General features: G+C 34.8%; 1 protein-coding gene across 1 annotated transcript in view; it reads right to left on the reverse strand.

The window, feature by feature from the left end:
• Nucleotides 1–14,894, reverse strand: part of LOC130048779 (uncharacterized) — a 55,621-nt gene extending 40,727 nt beyond the window's left edge. Inside the window, exons 1-2 of the mRNA XM_056145831.1 lie at nucleotides 14,828–14,894; nucleotides 4,040–4,202 (exon numbers count right to left, since the gene is read on the reverse strand). Of these exons, the coding sequence (XP_056001806.1) occupies nucleotides 4,040–4,202 (163 nt within the window). The 5' untranslated portion in view covers nucleotides 14,828–14,894. The remainder of the gene's footprint in view (nucleotides 1–4,039; nucleotides 4,203–14,827) is intronic.
• Nucleotides 14,895–23,818: the final 8,924 nt, after the last annotated feature.

Genomic DNA, 23,818 nt, shown 5'->3' on the forward strand with positions numbered 1-23,818 from the left:
CAGTATTATAATGGACCAAAACAACTTTATCAAAACACACTACTATAACGTGAATACATAATTTTCCCGCTTGTACTACCGAACCGCGGGATAATATGATTATCAAGACTCGGGCTCACTGGTAGGCGGGCAATATTGCGCAATCATACATAGATACACTGTAACAAGGCAAATACACATATGTAAATGTTCTACCATTTAATTAAGATACAATTACCAGTAAAATGCCCGTCCTCCAAACTGATTTGCAAAATGAATGGTGTCAAAATAAACACGAGAAGATTCATCGAGAATTTGAATTATCTTTCTCTCAATTATGATGATTCATTTATCAAACATCTAAAGACTGGGTTTGGTTCAAATTTATGTAATCCTTACTTTTAAACAATTTTAAGAGTGGGTACACTAGTTAGCTGATATGTATGTTAAATGTAGAGAGACAATATACTTAAATTGCTTATAAATTAAGTATTTCAGTGGATCAGTTGTTAAGTACAATGTGTACATGTAAGTATTTATCAAGTGATTATTATACCATAAATTTTATATTTTCTTTTATTACAATATGACTGCTTGACATGGGCCTTTTAATCCACAATTTTTTTTATAATAGAAGGAAAATAAGTGTAGTTTTAAATTCATTTTTTAAAAATAGAATTACAAATGTTGTGATAAGTTACGACATGTTCTTATATATTTATGTTCAGACCAATCATTTTTTCGAGACGTTAACATGTTTGACATACACACACTTTATTTAATTAATCACAGTCGGGCGGAGGTTGAGGCAGTTTTAGTAAATGAACACTCCTCCCCTTCCACGAATTAGGGCTTGAAGTTCGGACAGCCTCCCATATTTTTATTTCCTTGTCAATAATTTTAGACAAGACATCTTGCCCCCCCCCCCCCTCCTCCATTTTTATGTTGTTGAAAAGACGATGCTACATGCCTGTAGGCCTCGCACTGACACAGCTCCTAATCGGAACATGCAGACACCGCAAAAACAATTGCAAGGTGGTTACAGTGCATTTTTGTAATTTCTGTTCTAAAGCACACACCCTCCCCCAACAAACATAGTTCGTGGCATATGGATACGGACTGTGTAATGTACAGCAGTGCTTTGCTTTTTTCACATCTTGTTTTGAACATTGAAGAAAATTTATGCATGCGTAAAAAAAAATTCAACTACATAGGATAATTCTTATTTACAGAACAAGATGTAGTACGTATATATACTTATATGAATATACTTATATTCGTTTATTTTTATTAATAAACTTTGAATCAGTCGTCACTTTTTTCTTAGAAATAAAGATGAAATTTTATGACAAGATTGTTTGAATTAAAACACATAATATATACAGAACATATTGAAGGGGAAAAACCCGTTAGAAATGTAGATACATGTATATTGATATGATGTTTAAAAACACTAGTAGATAAAAAAGTATTAATTCGTGATATTTCTTTGTTATACAAACATACATGTAGAATAAATAATAAAATAAATAATAAGAAAAAAAAGGCAAATTTTGGACTATATATCTTTTCAAAATAAAATATTTTGTTCCATATTTATCGTAATTTTTCACTTGCTTTCACTCCCGATTCGATAGTCTTAAAATATGAGCTATCCACGATAAACTAACAAAATATATAACAATGGAAAACGTAGTGAAGAAATGTGTTAAAATGCCGAATTTTCACAAGTCAACTCCAAAGCGCTGTGGGGAAAAGGGTAACGTCATCATTCAGCGGCGAAAGCAAATGCTACTGTTACGTCATAGGCAGCGTGATAGGCAAAGAATTAATCTTCTGACTCTGACCACACTCCCCCTTTTATTTCCACGACCCCCCTTTTAGATCAGCTTTACATTGATTATTGTCATTATTTAGCTTACTTATAGGACCATTTGCTTGCATTTGAGTGCAATTGCTCATCAACCTAAAATCCAAGGTTTCCAAGATACTACCACCATTCATTATCACAAAAGCTCTAGATGGTGTCAAGCAGTCGTTAAGCAACAGCTATTTATACTATACTTCTTATCTTCACCATACCATTTGCAAGCCTATAACCCCAAAATATGTAGTCTGCGGTATAAATACGTTTGTAGATTTTATGTAGTTGTAGTGCTAGGTGTATTTATATGTAGTTTTTGTTGCTTTGTTATTATTCTCTGTTAACATTGGCCACATGAAGGTAAATGTTGTTTTTTGGGTTTTTTTTTTGCAAACTAACACATCCCAATTTTGAAGAGACAAAGAATTAACTCTGAAATTTAATCTAAAACTTGGGGCTAGGACCGTCAAGCATGGTACGCATACTTCACATGTCAAGTGTAGGACACTATTTTGCAAGATCAATATCGTAGTATTACTCAATAAGAAATCCTTGTGGGCAGCCTTTAGAATAAATCATTTGGGTTCAGGATTGTCAACATGGAACACATACCCCTCCTGTCAAGTAGAGGACGCCTTCTGTTCTTTAATGTCAAGGGGTCAAGGATCAAAATCGCACTATCACTTCCTGGGTAAACCTTGTAGGCGGGATACACGGGCTAGGACGGTCAAACGTCATGCCAATGGAGGGTAACTATTGTTCCTCAAGGTCAACGGCCAAAATCGTAGTATCACTAGAAAAACCTTGTTTTCGTTCTTAATACAGATATTGCCCTATAATTTAGTCACAAGTTTCCTATCGGAAGAACATAAGTTCCGTTTGCATTTCAGCTTGATTGATGCACCATAACGTAATCTAGAAGTAAAAGTAAACCAAAGAGTTTTTAAAGCGTTTTTTATCGTTACAAACATGACGTGTGCTGAAATTTGTCACAATCTCTGTGAAATATATAATCAGTTAACATTTATGTACACCGTGAAGTACAATAGGACTAAACGTAGATGAAACAGTTTTCTGGGGGTTTTCTTCTTCTCGTCGTTGATGCAGATATTGTTTTGATAGTCTGATGAGCGTATATTGTACCGTTTGTGGTTCTTTTGTTAAATCGTTGATGTTACAAGGTTTTCAAATGTCTCGTTAAAAGTCATGCTGACATTCCCTATATTATTATTATACTGTATACAAACGTAAATATTAATTCATTAATTAATATTAATTCACCTTTTCGTGAAACATTGCTGTATAAAGTATGCTGTGTCCTCATCTCATAATGCCATCTTTTTGAAAAGGTTAACAAAAAGAGCAATGCTCAATCTCATAACTCTGATAAAAATACAAAAGGAAAGAGTAGGTTATCTGCTCACCTCAGGATATACCGAGGTAGGATCAGATGCTCATGAGGAGTAAGCACCGTTTATCAACCGGTGACACCGGCAGTAAGCCTTACATTTGATAAGGACACGGAGTAATCTGTAGTCAGAATGAATGTTTAAAGAACGTCACAGTAATTGATATGAAACGCCTCAAACAGCATGTTGACCGATGATGGTATTGGTAAATTATATGCATATCGTTATCACGACCAAATAATATAGGGAATGTCAGTATAATTCTTATACTGTATACAAACGTAAATATTCTGCTATTCAAAATGGATATGTAGATCTGGGGAAAAACATTATCAACCCTCTGTTACTGAAAACATTAATGAATTATGAGTCATTGTCACTAGTACATGCAATCCATGAATCAAGTTATCGACTTAGCCAAATAGCATCATATATCAATATATTTGGAAGATTCTAGAAAACCCCCAAAACATTTTGTCAAATTGTTTGAATCATACTGTATATAACTGTACATATCATTTCATTATATATGAATATCAAAAATTTCTGTTAAAGAAAATCATGAAAATGAAAATAATTGTAGGCATACTATGTTAGAAATTTAGAATGTTTGGAAGATTCACCTCTTAAGTATCTAGTACTGATGAAAGACGTATGCGATCTAATGCAGTTACATTATTTGAACAATATTTCAAAATTTCGCAGTGGCTCAAGTGTTTTAATTTGTACCCGTCCTTGGTCACCATTGATCACAGTATTTTTTTTCTACTCTGAATATCTCACTCACCTCCGCCACTTTTAGCTGCCTCTATCAACGCTGTCTGGAATACTGTTTTGGTCCAGGGTCTGTGGTCAAGGCTGTCTGAATCACCAATGACGGAGAACACCATTGTCGGGGTACAGCCAACATGTTCCTTAATTTTCTCCCAGGAGCTTTTTGCGTCCGACATCTACATATGTAATGATAATAGACATTGCATTGTTTATTAAGGTTCTCGCTCAGGTTTTATCTATGTTGTGGAGTTATTCTGTAGAATATTCTAATATGACCAAAGAAAATGCAAGTTTATACATAGTGCATACAAATGATTTGTTGCGATAACCGAGTTATTTATTTGATTTGAACATTTTTAATTGTATAAATATACAAACGTTTAATAAGTTCGACAAACCTCTCCCGAGTCATTACCTAAACAGTGAATGATATAAAACAAAAAGAAGTTTCGTTTGTATATATTACATATACCGTCAATTTCCTATATTTACATACCAATATTACATTATAACCTATCTCTTGTGTTTATGTTTTCAAGTGATTCGATACGCAAGGGCATGTTCTGTGTATAATCAGCATTTAAATCAAGATACAGGCTACTTCCAAATCAGTTGATGTTACACAAGTTTTAACAATCGCATTTAAAATCAGCATTTTTTTCTTCGAATTATGTGGTCGTTATGAAGACCTGACTTACCAATCCAACCTATCATTGGGTCAAATGTTGCCTGTCGGGTCGTTTACCCATTCCTAGACGGTTTGCTGCAGGCCGATTTTGACTACGGATTACTCCGTTCGCCTGATTTATATATAGGGTTCGTCCGGGCGTGACCGGTCTACAGTAGATGCTTACTCCTCGTTATTAGAACGTTCAATAGTTTACAATGAAAAGTAGAAATATGTGTGCATTTGGATTTCATTCACGTGGTTTCTTTGAATCTGAGGGCGAGAGTAAATCCTGAGGCACTTTAGTAAGTAAAGCTGTTGAGATCAATATGGCTCCAAAGATAATATGCTTGTGAATGGTTGGTACCGCAACATGTCGTGGTACTTTGAATTAGGCCCGTTCAGTATGCAGTTGATTCCTTGTTGATGATAAAAGTGTGGACATATCTTTGTTTTCTGATCGTAATTGTTGAGTAGGCCTAGCTTACCGCAGTTGTTAATCAAGTTGACATTTTTGTTATGACCGGTTTCTTGCAAAATATGTCAGTGGGAGCAATATCATTTTAATTTTGCTATAAAAGAAATTCTAAATAAATACAGAATAACAAGGTATACGCTCTATTTCATGCGACGATATGCATCAGAACATGAATATGTCATCCAAGAGAGGACAGTGTCAAAAGTAGTTCGGACCGGAAGTGCTTTATTAAACGGGCGTGTGATAAAGTTAGGTTTGATCTCGTTTGAAATATACACCATATGTGTGAGATAAATTACTATATGTTACTATTATTTCTTCAATAAATTGTCATGATATACGTAATTCGGTGCATTTTAATCACTATCTATATTTCTTTTTGGAAAACCATAAGCATTTAAACCAATTTTCAATTTTGTAAAAGTGGGCAGAGTATACTGACGAACTTAAGTGGTAGGTAAACAATTCTACAACTAGAAAGGAACCAAACTATATTCTTTTTTATTCGGAAAAACATTTACATTATCCAAATTTTCGTGATTCAGGAGTTCAAGAGGCTCCTGGGCCCCACTTCAAATATTTGGCCTGAGCACAAAAGGGGGTCAAAAGCAGCCTCGAGAATTTCTTGTAATGTGGTTATATTTGTCTGCTAGTTACGTCTCTGGTAATACATGTGGTACCCGGTACCCCTTACCAATTTATAGCACAGCTGGGTGAATTTAGGATCTTTTTTTTTTCTTTTGTTAATTTTCCATAAAATCATGCCTCGTATTATTTGGTGATACTTTCAACGCCTAAATAAATGCCCCAACGCGCATGAAGGTTACTTGGTATTAATGACACATTTACATGCATGTAAAAACATACTTTTGCATTAAATGCCAAGACCTCTACATATAATGTAAACATAGCAAAGAACTCACAGAGGACAAATATCAAATCTAAAATTGAAACTCCAGAAAAAAAGAAAAATTTGCATTCTAGTTGAAACAATCAATCCATACTTTTCAAAACTGCGTTTTCGATATGCCCATTTCAAATGAACATTGCCCTATTTAAAATCACGTGTACGCGAAAATCGCACAAAAAGACAGTACATTTGACTTTTCCAAGCAGATTTTCATATGGAGTGAGCCAAGTCTCCAGTGTGAACTGAGATAAAAATGTTAGTAATTGTTCAGGTGTAATATGCTTTGCAAATGAAGTATTGAAACTTTTTTTTAAAGTATTGAGACTTGACCCACGCTATGGGAAAAAATAACTTACTTCTTGTGTGTAACTTCTGTCGTATTATCAAAACAATTTATATGTTCACGACGGGTGACTTTAGATAGCTTGAATTCGGCATTACTTCATGGCGATCTAGCGACAGTCTCATTGAATTTTTGGACAGACCCTTGCTACATATCTGTGGTTCGAATATCAATGTATTCCTGCCTATTTTTTGTATGGAATATTAGACTTCTCATAATTATTTGTTTCTGACATTTTATGCTAAGTTTTACTCATAGCATGCAGTCTTAATGACGATCACAAGTAAATGATTTCAACATGCAGCTAGCGAATAAATGTAAATAACTATGGGGCCTCCTGTGAAGTGTGAATGCTGTTTATGTAAACGACAACTTAAAGGAATGCTTAAGAGAACAATTTCAACAATGCTTAAGAAGTTACTTGAGAAAACCATGACAAAAGTCAAATATGCAACCAGTGTAGACTGTGCAGGGGACTACTGTTCAGTATGAAAACAAAAGCAAATAAAGTGTCTGTTTCTGTCCCACTTGTATTTTCTGGAAAATGTGCGTTCTATAACAGTAAACACGGCCTCAGAGTTGTACCGAAAGAGATGAGAACTGATGCTTTTACCATATTTGGTATACTGGTACCCGTAGGTTGTAAATTCTGTTCAAAACATGTGTTGGGGAAACACTGAATCCAAATGAAAGCATTAATACTGCACCATACAGGAAACGCCATTCCACATTTTATTTACACCACAGAATATGCGAAGTTATATATATCACAATATCTGTGCGGATTTCACGACCGGTGCCCAATCATTAATAGGCTTATTGGTGGCCAAGTTCACCTATTTTACTTCCCTAAAATTCGATCAGATAGGCATGTTTGTAACACTGAGATACCAGCACGATAAAACACATCGGCTTACTAGGTTCCCCGACCAATTTAATCCCGTTTCAGCTTATGAATACCACGACAAATAAGTAATACAGGAATACGATCATGTGCTTCAATACGTTTTTTTATTTTGTTTTTTTTTTTCCTTTCTTTTCTTTCTTTTTTTTTTTCATCGGCGTATATTGCTTTGTAATAAAAAAAATATTTTGCAAAATATATCAAATAAAAGAACTCCGTCTTCAACATATATTTAGACATGGAGATTTGACGAGTGGTTCGTTATACACCACCGAAATCCTTTTCATATTTCATCGACAAAGGCCTCACTATTCAGGCTAAAATGTCAAGAAATTAAAATATTAACGTACGGAAATAGAATTCACTGTCGAAGAAATGTCGTTCAGTAGGATTAGTTTAATTTAATGAGCCATCTTAGATTATTAAGGGAACATATATGTAAAGTCGGGTTGCGAGATGTTAGATTTTTAAGGGTTATCCGTGCGCATTCGGATAAGTATCTATTTTGTTTTCATTCTATGTGCCAGCTATGGATAAACATATTACATGCTGACAATATTAAGCTAAATTAGTGCATTTCAGATCATATTTTTTTTGTGCTAGAGTAGCAAATGTTTGATTGATTGATTGTTTCTTGTGTATTCTGTCGAAATATTTCTCTCATATTGAAACATCACCATGCTTAGTGCTTAAGGCCGTACCAGTGTTGGTTCATTTGTTGAATGATTTATTTGCAGTCTATGAATTCTAGTAAAAAATTAATTCCTTTACTTGTTGTATATTCAGTATTTTCCAACCTCCTCTCTGTAATGTATGACTGCACGTGAATAATGGACGTGTCAACGGCTGTCGCGACACAGGGCCTCTGTTTTTAAAGTCAGATAAAAAAAACCATGACTCTCACTTCCAAATGCCGAGAGTTTGGCGAATGAGCAATCACTACCTATGTCACTCTAGCAAATCACGTGACTATGGCATGATTAATTACCCGAGAAATTGGTGACTAAAGTAAAAAATAAATAAATAATGAACACGAGTATATAACACTATTATAAATAACGAATTGTCACATGACTTATACATGGTATCAACATTTGAAGGATTTTCTCTCGAACAAAACTACACTAAAATGGCAGTTCTACGTGAAATAGAAGCGGATAATACGTGATGCTAACATCACAAGATTCGTGTAGTTCTTACGTTTGACGCGACTGTGACACGAGCTTAAACTCACGCGGTTACATAGCAAACGCTCTATCATTGAATTACCGTGATCGCTAGCACAAGTAAGAATTTATAAGAGTCAACAGACACTATCATTTTATGTACTATGGTGATTTTATATCAATCAAGGTATATTTTGGAATCAGAATTGGCACCGATTAGCATTTTTATTTAGCAAAATCGCTTTCTTTGAATCCTTACACCAATGTATAATACTATACAGTTCTTAGATGTATTAAAAAATAAAGATCTGATGATGGATATTTGAAGTAACTCAAGATATAATTAGCATTCTATCTGTCCAAAATGTTCCCTTATTTAAACATGAACTTTTTCACCTCGGAATGAATTGCAGAGTGTTCTTGTGGGGAAAAATAGCTTGTGTGGACAACACGCTTTATCGCCTGCAATGTATATGCGCGGGGTTTTTTTCTGTTCCAATATATAATCAGATAAGAAATATTTATGTATCGTTATTCTTTTCTCTGTTACAATCAGAGAGGCATTACATTGCTCTTGTCTATTTCGTGATTCAAATCTACCAAAAAGTTGTTAATACTAAACGCCATAGATTCACTGATAACAGTCAGGGTTTTAACACACTCTTACAAATATACCTGAGTGGGGGGTACATTGTAATTGATCTACTATTTACGCACGCACCCACTGAAATTGGCACTCATTCAAAAAAGAAAAGAAAGAGTCAGAGGGTAAGAAAGCAATGCAATACTCTGGCATATCCTTTTTACAACATTAGGTTTACACAACGAATTTAATCTGTCAAAACTTCGATAACATATGCATGAAATGTGCAGGTAACGAACAGTGATCATCTCATACATGTTACCTCCACAAGGAATATAAAATAAAAATTGGACAAACATTTTATTGATATGCTGTGATATTGATAATGAAATAATAAAAGTGAAGAAATTACTATTGTAATATCAATGATTTAATAAAATATACTATGTAATGCTTAAATTACAAATATATCCTAGATTATTTAATTATTTAATAGCTATGAACTCTTAAATGAACATAATTGACCTAAGTGGTCTTTTGACTTGCCTAGATGGTCGAGCGGTCTAGCACGCTCGGTACGTGATGCTAGGAGATTTGGTTCCGTAGGTCGCGAGTTCAACCCCGGGTAGGAGCGGAAGTGGGTATCCAAATAAACTGAGATTTTCCCTGCTTGATATTAAATATTTCTTCCCTTAGGGCAGTTGTGTTCATTTAAGAGATTATTGCTATTTACGTGCTTTATATAAAATATTTCAAATGAAATGTGCATCATGTATGGTTCTCTTAAAATGCACGTTAAATAACTGTATCCATTTTCTATTCTCACTGACCATGTAGCGTGTGATAGCGTGATGAGAATTCCATCGTAATTGAAAGCAAGTCTTTTGACTTGCCTAGATGGTCGAGCGGTCTAGCGCTGGTTACATGCTGTTAGAGGATGTGGTACCGCATGTAGTGAGTTCAACCCAGGGTAGGGGCGGATGTGGGTATCCAAATAAAATGATTATTTTGTGCTTTATATATATATATATATATATATATATATATATATATATATATAACTCTAAACACTTACAAAGTATATGCAAGGTGAAGATAACGAACAGTGATCAATCTCATAACTCCTACAAGCAATACAAAATAGATAGTTGGGCAAACACGGACCCCTGGACACACCAGAGGTGGGATCAGGTGTCTAGGAGGGGTAAGCATCCCCTGTTGACCGGTCACACCCGCCATGAGCCCCATATCCTGATCAGGTAAACGGAGTTATCCGCAGTCAAAATCACTGTACCAAGAACGGCTTAACAAACGGTATGAAACACGTCAGACAGCATTTTACCCAATGCGAGGTTGTATTGACGAACTAGATCGTTATAACGACCATAGAATTTGCGAAATGCTGACTTCAATCGAGACTGTTGAAATCCCTGTACCATCAACTAGTTTGTGAGTAGCTTACCTCGTTTTAAAAACTTACTATACCCAGAACAAGCTCTTGCATATCGAATCAGTTGAGGTATATAAACACCATATGCATTTGATAATGGAATATTGCTACATAAATGTGGGAAGTTGACGATGGAGAAGCTGAAATCATTCCGTTTGTCATACAGTTGAGTATGTATGTATGTATGTAGTTATTATGTGAAAGCCATTTGATCCGAGTTGATATCCGAGTGTGTATTGAATTTGAAGATCAGAACATAAATATGTATATGCTGTAGGACTAGCAGTGGTTAGCCTCGATATATCAATTTTTCGCTGTTTATCTGGGTCCCCGTCAAGTGGTGTTTAAAAAGGTGATTGGGTGGGTTTATTTTAAGGTAAAGTTCTTGCTTCGACAAAATTTTAAGTCTGTTTTTCATACCTTCCTTCGAAAAATTGAAAAAATACCGTTTATACTCGCCTATAGTTCGATTCGCCTACAAGTCGGTTCTATAGCTTGTAGCCTATTTTAAAGGGGTTTGCCATTGAGCCGCTTATAAATCGGTATAACGTTTTTCAAGAATCGGTTAACAATTTCAAATCAATGCTCTAACATTTTCACCTGTGTTTTAAATAATATCTTGTGATATGTGTTGATATTTATTCATTTTATCAACAAATCAGTTTCAGTAGTATACACTTGAGGCGAATTAAATCATTAGAATATGTAAATGCTTGTACTTTATGCATATAATCCTTGAATACATCAATAATATAATATGTCCAGTTAAAGTTAACTATTATAATCAACTGAGTACAAGTTGTCCAAAAGTACTATACATTACACTGGCCAGAAAAATGCTTCTCTTTTTAGGACTTGCCAATAAGTCGGATATAGAGTTTTGGGCCAATTTTAGCTCCCTAAAATCCGACTTATAGACGAGTATATACAGTACTCAGTCTAAATCCTTTCTACCGACAACTACCACACCATTACCTTGCACGAAAGACCTTAATGCAATCTCTTATTTACAAGCCATTAACGTGATAATTGGTTTTTTCTCTCGATTAAATCTAATCTCTTTATGAAATGGCTTGTTGATGTTTTCAAACCCTAGGGCGCATATGATGTTACACTTAATAGCGCGTAAAATAGCGAAAGTAAATATGCATATCGCAAATTTGAATTCCATCGTTTTCAAACTCGAAAACTATTGCCTCCCCTTGCGCTAACCATGAACAATAGAAGATATAAAACTCTAATAAGATATACAAAGCTACAGTTTGCCAAAAAATAGTTTATTTCATAAACTATATTATGTAAATTTCTTTTAGGCATGGAAAAAATTAATTTTGCTGAAAAAACCCGAAAAAGTTCAGAAACATGCATTGTTTCCTTTGATATGTACAAACGCACATGGGGTATCAAGTTTCAGGTGAGCTCATGTGAGAGTTCAAATAAATATACTGAAAAAAAATTATGTTATTTTAAACAATTTGAGTATGAATTATATATGTATAAGAATATTCAGCAAATAATAATTATTTGTCATAAAGCGGAAACCATTGTGTGCTGTATCCAAGCACCTAAAATGTAGATTTCTCATAAAAATATAAACACAGTAGGGCAAAATATCGATAGCTAAAAGATGTAAGGTGTCTTTAGTTTGTTGACTTTTTAAAAAATCTTAGTTCTGTAACATTCATTTGATTCGGCTCGATATTTGTGCAAGTTGTTTCCATAAAATCAACCGATAAATCTGAAAAGTTAAGACAATTAAGCTCATTTGAGTGTGTATTACCTCGACAAATTCTACCTCAAAAAATTGACCATGGATGACGCGCCGAATACAAGTAACCGATGCTATTAATTTATATTATAAGAGGGTTAAATAAGGCAGAGCTATTATATATATATTGTAGTGAATTTCATAGCAATCGAGTAAGGCAATATTTCCGGATCACAATCAGCACCAATAAAAAAATTAAATTAATAAAGTTAGTACTGTGTTTCTATCCCTATTAAATTAAAACGTATGCTAGTATACAGATATTGGATGCATACGAAATTAAGTATCTTTTTAAGGAAATCTGAAGTAATTCACAACTGTAAATGTACCATCTTAACTGCCAAAACGTTCTCCTGTCAAAACAGGTAATTTTACACCTCCGGATTCAATTACTGCTTGCCGTTGTGGAGAGAAATGGTTTGTCAGGGCAACACGCTTTATCCTCTTCAGTGTATTTGGCGTTATGTATTAAATTACTTTATTTTTTGTTTTCAACGTTTTTGATCTCCGTAAGTGGACGATTTTAATTTACCAAATCAATTGAAATACAAAAATGTATTGATAATTACCAACCTTGTATATGTTGCGTGCATTAAGTGATTTAAATGATTTTCGGAAAATGTTATTTTATATGAATCGCATGCAAAGCTATCGATAGGAAGTTTCGTCTGAAATAAGGAGGTTCAATGACGAACAAAATTTTCATTGGAGATCAGTATTTAACATAATTCATCAACATTATGTGGAGATATAAGATACGAAAACAGATGCTTCTTTCTGATTTTATCCTACATACCATCAGAAAGTTTGGTTATAATAAATGTTAATTAGCATTATATATGTATTTAAAACTTCTTCATGTTGCTATAATATCGGATATCTATGAAACCTAGATTCCGAGCTCCATTGGTACAACGATATTGAATAGATTCAATTCAGTTGTGTAATGCAGTGATATCGTGCTTCATTAGTTCGTTTATCCTTATATATATCATTTGCTAAGGCAAATTAATTATAACTGAGATAAAGCCAGACCTTAGTATCACTTTGAGCGATACACATTATGTGGTAATATAACTTTTCAAATCCTTTAAATCTTTCGATGACAAATCTATATAGATATCCAAAACTTAATTAAAAATCGCATTTAGTTTATAGTTTCTGATTTCAGTTGTGATAGGGTAGAAAGATACCTATAGAATTTTAAAAAAGTGTATTGTTAAAGTCCTGTAGTAGCTATTTAAATTGCGGTCTGTCTACATTGCTTCTATAGCAATGCTTTCATCGGTGTTATGTTTATCGTGTTTTGCATCAATCGGGTATATCATTAACATCGTTTATCATATTCTGCTCTGATCATGACAATAGTTGACTGCATTTTCCGTTATATGGTTCATTGTGTATCATTTCGAACCGTGCATATGTCCCTTTGGGGATCTGGGTTAGAATATGTCTTCATTTCATTTGTTTGGCCTAAGAGGCGAGTAAGGAGGATGGTCTTTCGGATGAAATCGACAAAAAATACGACCAACCCATCCCTGTCACTACAGGTGTGGCACAATGAAGATCCCTCCCTGCATAAAGGCTGTAAACGCCGAACATATGCCTAAATTTTGCAGCCCTTCTCTGGCAATTGTGACGTCTCCATGTGAGTGAAAATTTTCTAAAGGGACGTTAAACAATATACAATCAACCATTCAATACATCATATTTGCATGTATTGTGTTCTATGGTTTCACATGTCTCTTCTGTTGACTTTGAGGTACTCAGCAATTCGTAAAATGTAAACGCGCAATGATGATGACTTGGGCGTATCTTTGCCATAAGTTTTGAGTGTCATATAATCATAAATTCTGTAATTTAGACAGGATAGCAAAATTAATATCGCATAACTAGTTTGAATTGTAGCCTTGTATAGATTACTTTTGAAAGCCTATCTTCTGAAAAAATGATGGATTAATTTATCAAATTCCCCATCCAAACTGACCAAATCCTACATAATCAATAACGTTTTCTATTTTGTAGGGTTTACAAGGACTGTTGGTAATATACTGAAGAAAAAATATATCATTTTCAACCATTTCAGTATGAATTATATATAGAAGAATATTCAGCAAATACTGATTATTTGTCATAAAAGTGGAAACCATTGTGTGCTCTATCCAAGCACCTAAAATTTAGATTTCGCATAAAAATATAAACACAGTACGGCAAAATATCGATAGCTACAAGATAAAAGGTGTCATTAATGTGAATAGAAGTAACCGATGATATTGATTTTAGTATGAGAGAGTTAAATAAGGCAAACCTAATTTATATACTGTTGTGAATTCCGTAGCAATCAAGTAAGGCAATATCTTTGGATCAGAATTAGCACCAATAAAACATTTTAAATTAGCAAAGTTAGTATTGTGTTTCTATTCCCATTAACTTAAAATGTATGCTAGTATAGAGATAATAAACGTATACGAAATTAAGTATATTTTTTAAGGAAGTCCGAAGTAATTCACAACTGTAAATGTACCATCTTACCTTTCAACGACGTTCTCCTGTCGGAACAGGGAATTTTACACCTCCGGAGTAAATTACTGGTTGCCCTTGTGGAGAGAAATGGGCTGTCTGGACTGGGCAACACGCTTTATCCTCTTCAGTGTATTTGGCGTTAGGTATTAAATTACTTTATTTCTTGCTTTCAACGACTTAAATCTCCGTAAGTGGACGATTTTAATTTACCAAATTAATTGAATCTTAAAAATGTTTTGATAATTAGCAACCTCGTATATGTTGCGTGCCATAAGTGATTTGAATGATTTTCGGAAATTGCTATTTTGAATGAATTGCATGCAAAGTTATTGATAAGAAGTTTTGTATGAAACTAAGGAGGTTAAAGGACAAACAAATTTTACATCGGATATCAGTATCTATCATAATTTATCAATATTCTGTGCAGATATAAGATGAGAAAACCGATGCTTCCTTCTGATTTTATCCTACATACCATTAGAAAGATTGGTTATATTAATGTTAATTAGCATTAGATATGTATTTGAGACTTTCTCATTTTGCTGTAAGATCGGAGTCCTTTGGAACCTAGAGCTTCATTGGTACAACGATATTGGATAGATTTATTTAAGTTGTATTATGCAGTGATGTCGTGCTTCGTTAGCTCTTTTATCCTAATATCTATCACATGGTACTGTATATTATTATAGCTGAAATATAGCCAAACCTTAGTATCACTTTAAGCTATACAAATTATGTGGTAAAATAACTTTTCAAATCCTTTAAATCATTCGATGACAAATCCATATAGATATCCAAAACTTTTAGTTTATCGTTTTCTGATTTCACCTGTGATGGTGTAGAAATATACACAGAACCTTTTTTAAAAAGTGTAATGTTAAAGTCATGTAGTAGCTATCTAAAATGCGTTCTGTCTACATTGCGTCTATAACGATGCTTTTATCAGTGATATGTTATCGTGTTTTGCATTAATCAGGTATATCATTGACATCGTTCATCATATTCTGCTGTTATCATGACGATAGTATACCACATTTTCCGTTCTGGGGTTCATTGCGTATCATTTCCAACAGTGTATATGTCCATTTGGGGTTCCGGATTAGAATACGTCTTCATTTTACCTGCTTGGCTTAAGAGGCGACTAAGTAGGGTAGTCTTTCGGATGAGATCGAAAAAGCCCACCCATCCCCGTCACAACAGGTGTGGCAGAAAAAGATCCATCCCTGCATAAAGGCTATAAATGCCGAACATAGGCCTACATTTTGCAGCTCTCCTCCGGTAATTGTGACGTATCCATGTGAGTGAAAATTTACTAAAGGGACGTAAAACAATATACAACCAATCATTCAATATATCATATTTATATGTACTGTCCTCTACGGTTATCAGATGTCGAGAATTAATAACATTACGGGAACTCTCTCTCTCTCTCTCTCTCTCTCTCTCTCTCTCTCTCTGTCTCTCATTCTTGTTTTCTTCAAATATATAAAGCATCCAAAATGTAATTGGATATAAATTCGAACCTAAGTGAGCATTTCAAAAGATATCTCTGAAAGAGTCCATATCTTTTAAATAATGGAGCGGTTAAAGACTACATAATGATATAGCACGGTATTTTAATCATAGGAATATATCTAAAAATTGAACAAGTGTAACGATATGTATTGTGTAATGTTCTTATGTTTTTAAGTTTCCATACAGTTAGAATAACATCAAATACGGCACAAAACCATAAAATGTCCATAACATTAATTGTGTTTACAACTACCATATCTATTTTCCTATATAATATGAACTATATGTATGCATATATTTAAAGGTACACCTGCACAGAGATTTATAAGAAAGGTTTGAAAGAATTTCATGAACACCTTTAGTGCTTTAACATTGGTTTAAAGTCAAATGTCGTAATGAGGTACCGTAAGTAGAGGAGAAATATTTGAGCTTTTTTCAACATCTTTGAATCTGAACAGCGAGCTAGAACCGAAAAATCGATACATTCACATTTATGTATGTGTAAAGAATGTATACATCTTATAGCCCCATATGAATATGGGAAGAATCCAACCTTAGATATATATCATATTTGTCAACAAGGTTCCATATAATTTTCAACGGGAGAAAATAAAAGTTGAAGTCAACTTGAAGTTAAAGAAGTAAAAAAGTAATTCTCCGTATGCCAAAAATGACTTTAATGAACGACGAAGATAACAAACAGTGATCAATCCCATAACTCCCATAAGCAATACCAAATAGAGAGTTGGGCCAAAACTGACCCATGCATATACCAGTGGTTGGATCACGTGACTAGGAGGAGTAAGTTTCCCCTGTCGATCGGTTACATCCGTCACGAACCATATATTTTCATCAGGTAAACGGAGTTATCCGTAGTCATAACCAGTGCGACAAGAACGGCCTAACAATCCGTAGAAAACATCTTAAATAGCTTTTAACCCAATGAAAGGTTGTATTTACAAACTACATCGTTACAATCACCATGGAATTCGCGAAACGCTGACTTTAAACGAGAATCTTGAACCCCCTGTACCATCAACTCAATTGTCAGTAGCCTCCTTCAATTTAAAAACTTACCATACACAGAATAAGCTCTTGTGTATCGCATTAATTGAGAAATATAATCAACATATGCAGGTGATAATGGGATATTGCCACATAAATAAGAGAATTTGACAATGGAAAAACTGATATCATCCCGTTTGTCATAACGTTGAATTGTTAGTTGCCTTTAATATATATCCGCAAAATATATCTAAGTAGGAAGCAGAAGTGGACGACTTTGTGGTGTCTCAATTATTTGGAGTTCATAGGGATATATCGAAGCACCGCACTGGTCTAGAGGTTAGATGGTTCGCTACGCATGCAGAAGGCCGGGGTTGAAATCCCGGGCGCGACAGACCTAAGTCGTTAAAACAGGTAGTTGGACTTCGATCGTCAAACGTTCGTGTGAATATCACGGGTCCTCAGAGTTGACCTTAGAAACAGATTCCCGTGTCACAGTAGGAGTAGCAAGCTATATAACCCTCACTGCTTAATGGCTGTAAGAGCCGAGTAAAGGTCTAAATTTTAAGCCCTTCACCGGTCTTGGTGACGTCTCCATATGAGTGAAACATCCTCAAGAGTGACGTAAACAATATACGGTCAATCAATCGAGCCGACAAATGAATGAACAGTATTATTGTTAATAGATAATACGTCGTCGATACATTTAACTTTCGTATTGAAGACCACATCAAAATATTTTTCTTCTCACCTAGAAATTCTTGAATAAATTCTGCGCCATAAGAATATCAAAAATAGGTCCGCTAACAAATGAGCACAATTCGTGCGCATGGGAATTCCAACAGACCTGGAAGAACTGATCACGAAAGACTGAGGATATTGTCAATGAAGAAACCCCAGTTCATCATTTTTTTTAAAATTTCATCTTTAGAGGACTCGCGTTTGAGATCAGGGTGGCGTTTAACAAAGTAATTTTTTTGGATGATTCATCATTAGATATGAATATTTCCGTCTTCCATTTCTTTTGAAGAAGCAACTGTGTATGATGTCAAAAAACGTAGTATTTAATTGTTCGTAAGAAATTATCGCGGAAAGTGTTGAAAAGTCATGTTTTGATGTTAATTTGAAAATGTGTTTTAAATGAGTAATATTGAGTAACTTTCGGCTTTGAAGGCGACGACATTCAAATCTTGCTGGTTGCATATTTACGTGCCATTATTTGTAACTTTTCATGCGACCTCGAGGGAAAAGGTTTAAAACATTCTATAAACTAACATATTTAGCTCACAAACATAATATGAACAGATTCCGGGGTGTTTTGTAGCGCTTATGGGTACACTTGCTATCAGAAGAGGGATATGGAATATGTGGGGTTGGGGTTGGCGGAAGGACATACCTGCAAAAAAGCACTTGTCTGAGTCCATGCACTTTTCCAACGAGCAGTGGGACAGGGACGGATATAAAATGCGATAAAATGTTATAGCGGCTAAGCAAAACCAGGACGTATACATCCTGTTCATTTCATAGAATTCAAATTCGCCACAAAGGAATATGAATGCGCTTTCTACGACAGGGGATGCTTACTCCTCCTAGGCACCTGATCCCACCTCTGGTGTGTCCAGGGGTCCGTGTTTGCCGAACTATCTATATTGTATTGCTTGTAGGAGTTATGAGATTGATCACTGTTCGTTATCTTCACTTTGCATACTTTTAAAGAATCTTTAAAGTTTGAAAATTGAATTCGTATTTTCAAATAATAAAATAATCTAATTCTAACTTTAATTTTTTTTTCTAATTGAACTTATAACAGCATATACACTCACTGGGTAACTTCTCATAGACGAGAATTTAAGAATAAAAAAGAAAGATTGGCTGATTATGTATTGTTTAACGTTCCGGTCAAGATTATTTGATTTATATGCAGACACCCCATGTAGACCTCTCACAGCCGCCGTAAACCCAATATCATGATCGGGTAAACGGGGAAATCAATAGTCAAATTAGTATAGAAAGAATCGTTTCAGTTTGTTTGAAACGTATCAGGCTGCGAAAGTTAGGCATATGTTCAGAGGTTAGGGTAATTGAGTAGGGAGCGATCTTTATAGTATCGTATCTGCTGTGAAACAGGACCTCGTTTTTTACGGTCTTATCTCAAGGGGCGCCCCATTTAGTCGCCTCATACAACAAGCAAGGGTTGCTGAGGGCCTATTCAAATCCGAATCACCACCTAGAAAGACAATAAAATTGACATTGCCTGTAGATCAATAAAATTGCAATTTCAACTGGTTACCCCAATGAACCCGAACTGTTGTTCACAAGTAGGACCTCTTGCTGTTTTCCAAAAATAAAGTATTACGTGATATTAAACTGATGCCGCGGGAAATTAACATGAGGTAATTTACGGTAGCTAAGCCACAGTCAATATATGGGTAGTATTATTTCGATGTTTAATCGTAAAAAGGTGTTATGATACCTGTGAGTTTGAGGTGTAATTTCAACCCATAATTATAGTGCAATTTACTATGGAAACCCTTAACCTAGTTGAGTATGAGATCGATCCGTGTTTGTGATATTCACCTTTCCCTTTCCGTTAATGAAACGTGAAGATAAGGAGCACTGGTCAATCTCATAACTCCTCAAAGAAAACAGTGTTTAGAATAGGACAAACACATATCACTGGTTGGGGTATGGTTTTTACGAGGAGTTAACATCCCATGTAGACCACTCACAGCCGCCGTAAACCCAATATCATGATCGGGTAAACGGGGTAATCTACAGTCAAATTAGTATACAAAGAATCGTTTCAGTTTGTTTGAAACGTATCAGACAGTGTTTTACCTAATAGTAGTTTGTATGGGTAAATATTGTTATCCTGTAGCCTCCACGTATTTGCCAGCAGTCTGTTTCGACTTAAAAACTGATCATACGCAGAACATAAACGTGATATTTGATTTTATTATATACCCATCAAGGTATCGTTCGTTGACACTGTTGAGTTTACAGCGTGTGCTCCGGTTTTCCGGATCACCACACTCTGGTTTTTTGATTCCGTATCAGTATCCTCTGAAACTAATGCCGTCACAATGACGTCACAATGCATAAACGCAACGTTATTTGTGGAAAACATTGACCACGTCACAAAACAAAACTGCGTACACAAAACATAATTTCATGGTATGTCTGGGTTTTTGATAATTTGGATTATATTTATTATCTAATAAATGTGGATTTAAAATGCAGAAGGGGGTATATAATAAATTTATCATTACTACAGTAATTTGACCCGAAGAGTTGGATCACGTCTCGTTGACAGGAGCGGATCATCAGATCAAACTCGACGCTTCGCGTCTCGTGTGATCTGATGGTCCTCGCCTGTCAACTCGACGTGATCCGACTCTTCGGATCAAGATACTGTAATAATAATATATATATTGCTACATAAATATTGGAAACATTTACTGGCGATGGATAAGTTCAAATCATTCTTTTTTTCATAAAGTTAGTTATTAGTTAGCCGTTAACACCTCTGTTTAAGAAAATATTCGAGTATGCAGCAGATGAAGAAGAGTATGCAAGGTGAAGATAGCGAACAGTGATCAATCTCATAACTCCTATAAGCAATACAAAATAGATAGTTGGGCAAACACAGACCCCTGGACACACCAGAGGTGGGATCAGGTGCCTAGGAGGAGTAAGCATTCCCTGTTGACCGTCACACCCGCCGTGAGCCCCATATCCTGATCAGGTAAACAGAGTTATCCGCAGTCAAAATCAGTGTGCCAAGAACGGCTTAACAATCGGTATGAAACACGTCAGACAGCATTTGACCCAATGCGAGGTTGTATTGACGAACTAGGTCGTTATAACAACCATAAAATTTGCAAAATGCTGACTTCAATCGAGACTGTTGAAATCCCTGTACCATCAACTTGTTTGTCAGTAGCTTATCTCGATTTAAAAACTGACTATACCCAGAACAAGCTCTTGCATATCGTATCAGTTGGGATATATAAACACCATATACAGGTGATAATGGAATATTGCTACATAAATATGGGAAGTTAAAATCATCCCGTTTGTCATACAGTTGAGTTGTCAGTTTGCCGTTAATGTCTTTCAATAAAATATCTAAGTATGAAGCAGAAGTGGACGACTCTGTGGTGTCTTTTATTTCGAGTTAACTTTGATATATCGTATCGACATGTCAATAAACATAAGTATTTCTGATAAATAAAACGTTAACGAAATATTTAAATGTCGAATTAAAAGCCACAGCAAGATATTCCTTTTTCTCATGTAGAAGCTTTTGAATAAATTCTACCTCGAAAGAATAATAAATTATATCAAATAAAAGAACTCCGTGCTCAATATATTCATGGCTCTATTCTCCATGAGGAGAGAAGGAATTAAGTCAAGTGCTCAATGTATATTTAGACATATATATTTGACGAGTGTTTCGTTATACACCATATAAATCCTTTTCATATTTCATCGCTAAAAAGCTCACTATTCAGGCTAAGATGTCAAGAAATGTAGAAATGAGCAGACGGAATGAAATACTATTTTTTCAAATAAATAATATGTTTTATGTGATCACTTTTAACACTTGCCTAATTTATCTACTCGTTACTATATGATATGCATACATGTATCATGTTATGTAGTATGTGTTATGTAATCACCTTGTTGAGTTTCTTGATCAGACGTGACGGACATGTATCTTTTTTACACGTTATGTCATCAGTAATCACAACCAATCATTTTAGCTGATTCGGAGATATATATTCTATCTACCCTCATCAGCAGCCAATGAAATAATGATTATATGTCACGTAATCATGTCTTTGTTTGTAGCTGTCCAAGTGAAAAGATTCACTAATTTTTATGTGATTATTGAGGACAATTTTCCCTCCACCACCCCAAACTTGCCACCTTCATCAAAATGTAATGCGTGTCATTTCATATTATTGTTTATCAGTTTTTATGGATTATTTTGTACCTGATACTATATCTGTGTTGTGTAACAAAAATTTTAAGGTACCACTTTAATTTTCTACCTTATTATGTTTGTATTTGGCAAACATTTTAAGGTGTCACCTTATTTTTCTATCTTATTACGTTTTGCATTTATCCAGATTTATGAAAATTAGGGAGGTCCCAATGTCATTCTTGTTTAGGTTGTCTGACTTGTAGTTTTGATAATCGGAGATCTCCCTATTATAGGGGTTTTAAATAAGTTGTCAACTTCTTCAATCGTCATTAATAAATGACAATTTTCAACCAACAATATGTATTCTATTATTAATTGCCAAGAAAAATAACAAAACTGCGGGACATGAAAAAACCGGTTTCTTCGAATAGTATTTTTTATTCTTATAAAAATGGAGAGCATAAATATGATTCACTGTAGAAGAAATTTCGTTCAGTAGGATTAGTTTAGTTCAATGAGTCATCTTAAATGAATAAGTGAACACATATGTAAAGTCGGATTGCGAGATGTTAGATGTTTAAGGGTTGTCCGTACGCATTCGGATAAGTTCGGAATTGTTTTGTTCATGCTGTGTGCCAGCTATGGATAAACATAGTACATGCCGACAATGTTAAGCTAAATTAAGTTCAGTGAAGATTACATTTTTTGTACTAGAGTAGCAAATATTTGATTGATTGTTTGTTTGTTGTGTATTCTGTCGAAATATTTCCCTCATATTGAACCGTCACCATGCTTAGTGTTTAAGGCCGCACCAGTGAGGATTCATTTGTTGAATGAATTTTTTTGCAATCCAAGAATCCTACTAAACAAATTTATTCCTTTACATGTTGTATTTTCAGTTTTTTGTATTTTCCAACTTCCGCTCTGTATGGATGTACGTTATCGATGAACGTGTCAACGGCTGTCGCGAAACAGGACCTCTGTTTTTAGAGACAGATTCGAAAAACCTACAACTCTCACTTTCAAATCCCTCTGTTTTTAAAGTCAGATTAAAACAAACCTACGACTTTCACTTCCAAATGCCTAGACTTCGACGAATGAGCAATCACTACCTATGTCACTCTTGCAAATCACGTGACTATGGCGTGATTAATTGCCCGGGAAAATGATGACTAAAGTCAATACAAGTAATAATCAAAACGAGTAAATAACACCACTATCAATAACGAGTTCTCACATAACGAGTAAATACCACCACTATCAATAACGAATTCTCACATAACGAGTAAATACCACCACTATCAATAATGAATTCTCACATAACGAGTAAATACCACCACTATCAATAACGAATTCTCACATAACGAGTAAATACCACCACTATCAATAACGAATTCTCACGTGACTTATACATTGTATCAACATTTGAAGAATATTCTCTCAAAGAAAGCTACAGTAAAATGACAGTTCTACGTGAAATAGAAGCGGATTATACGTGATGCTAAAATCACAAGATTCGTGTAGGTGTTAAGTTTGACGAGACCGTGGCA

Source organism: Ostrea edulis, chromosome 7, assembly GCF_947568905.1.
Source record: "Ostrea edulis chromosome 7, xbOstEdul1.1, whole genome shotgun sequence".
In the NCBI taxonomy this organism is placed as follows: domain Eukaryota; kingdom Metazoa; phylum Mollusca; class Bivalvia; order Ostreida; family Ostreidae; genus Ostrea; species Ostrea edulis.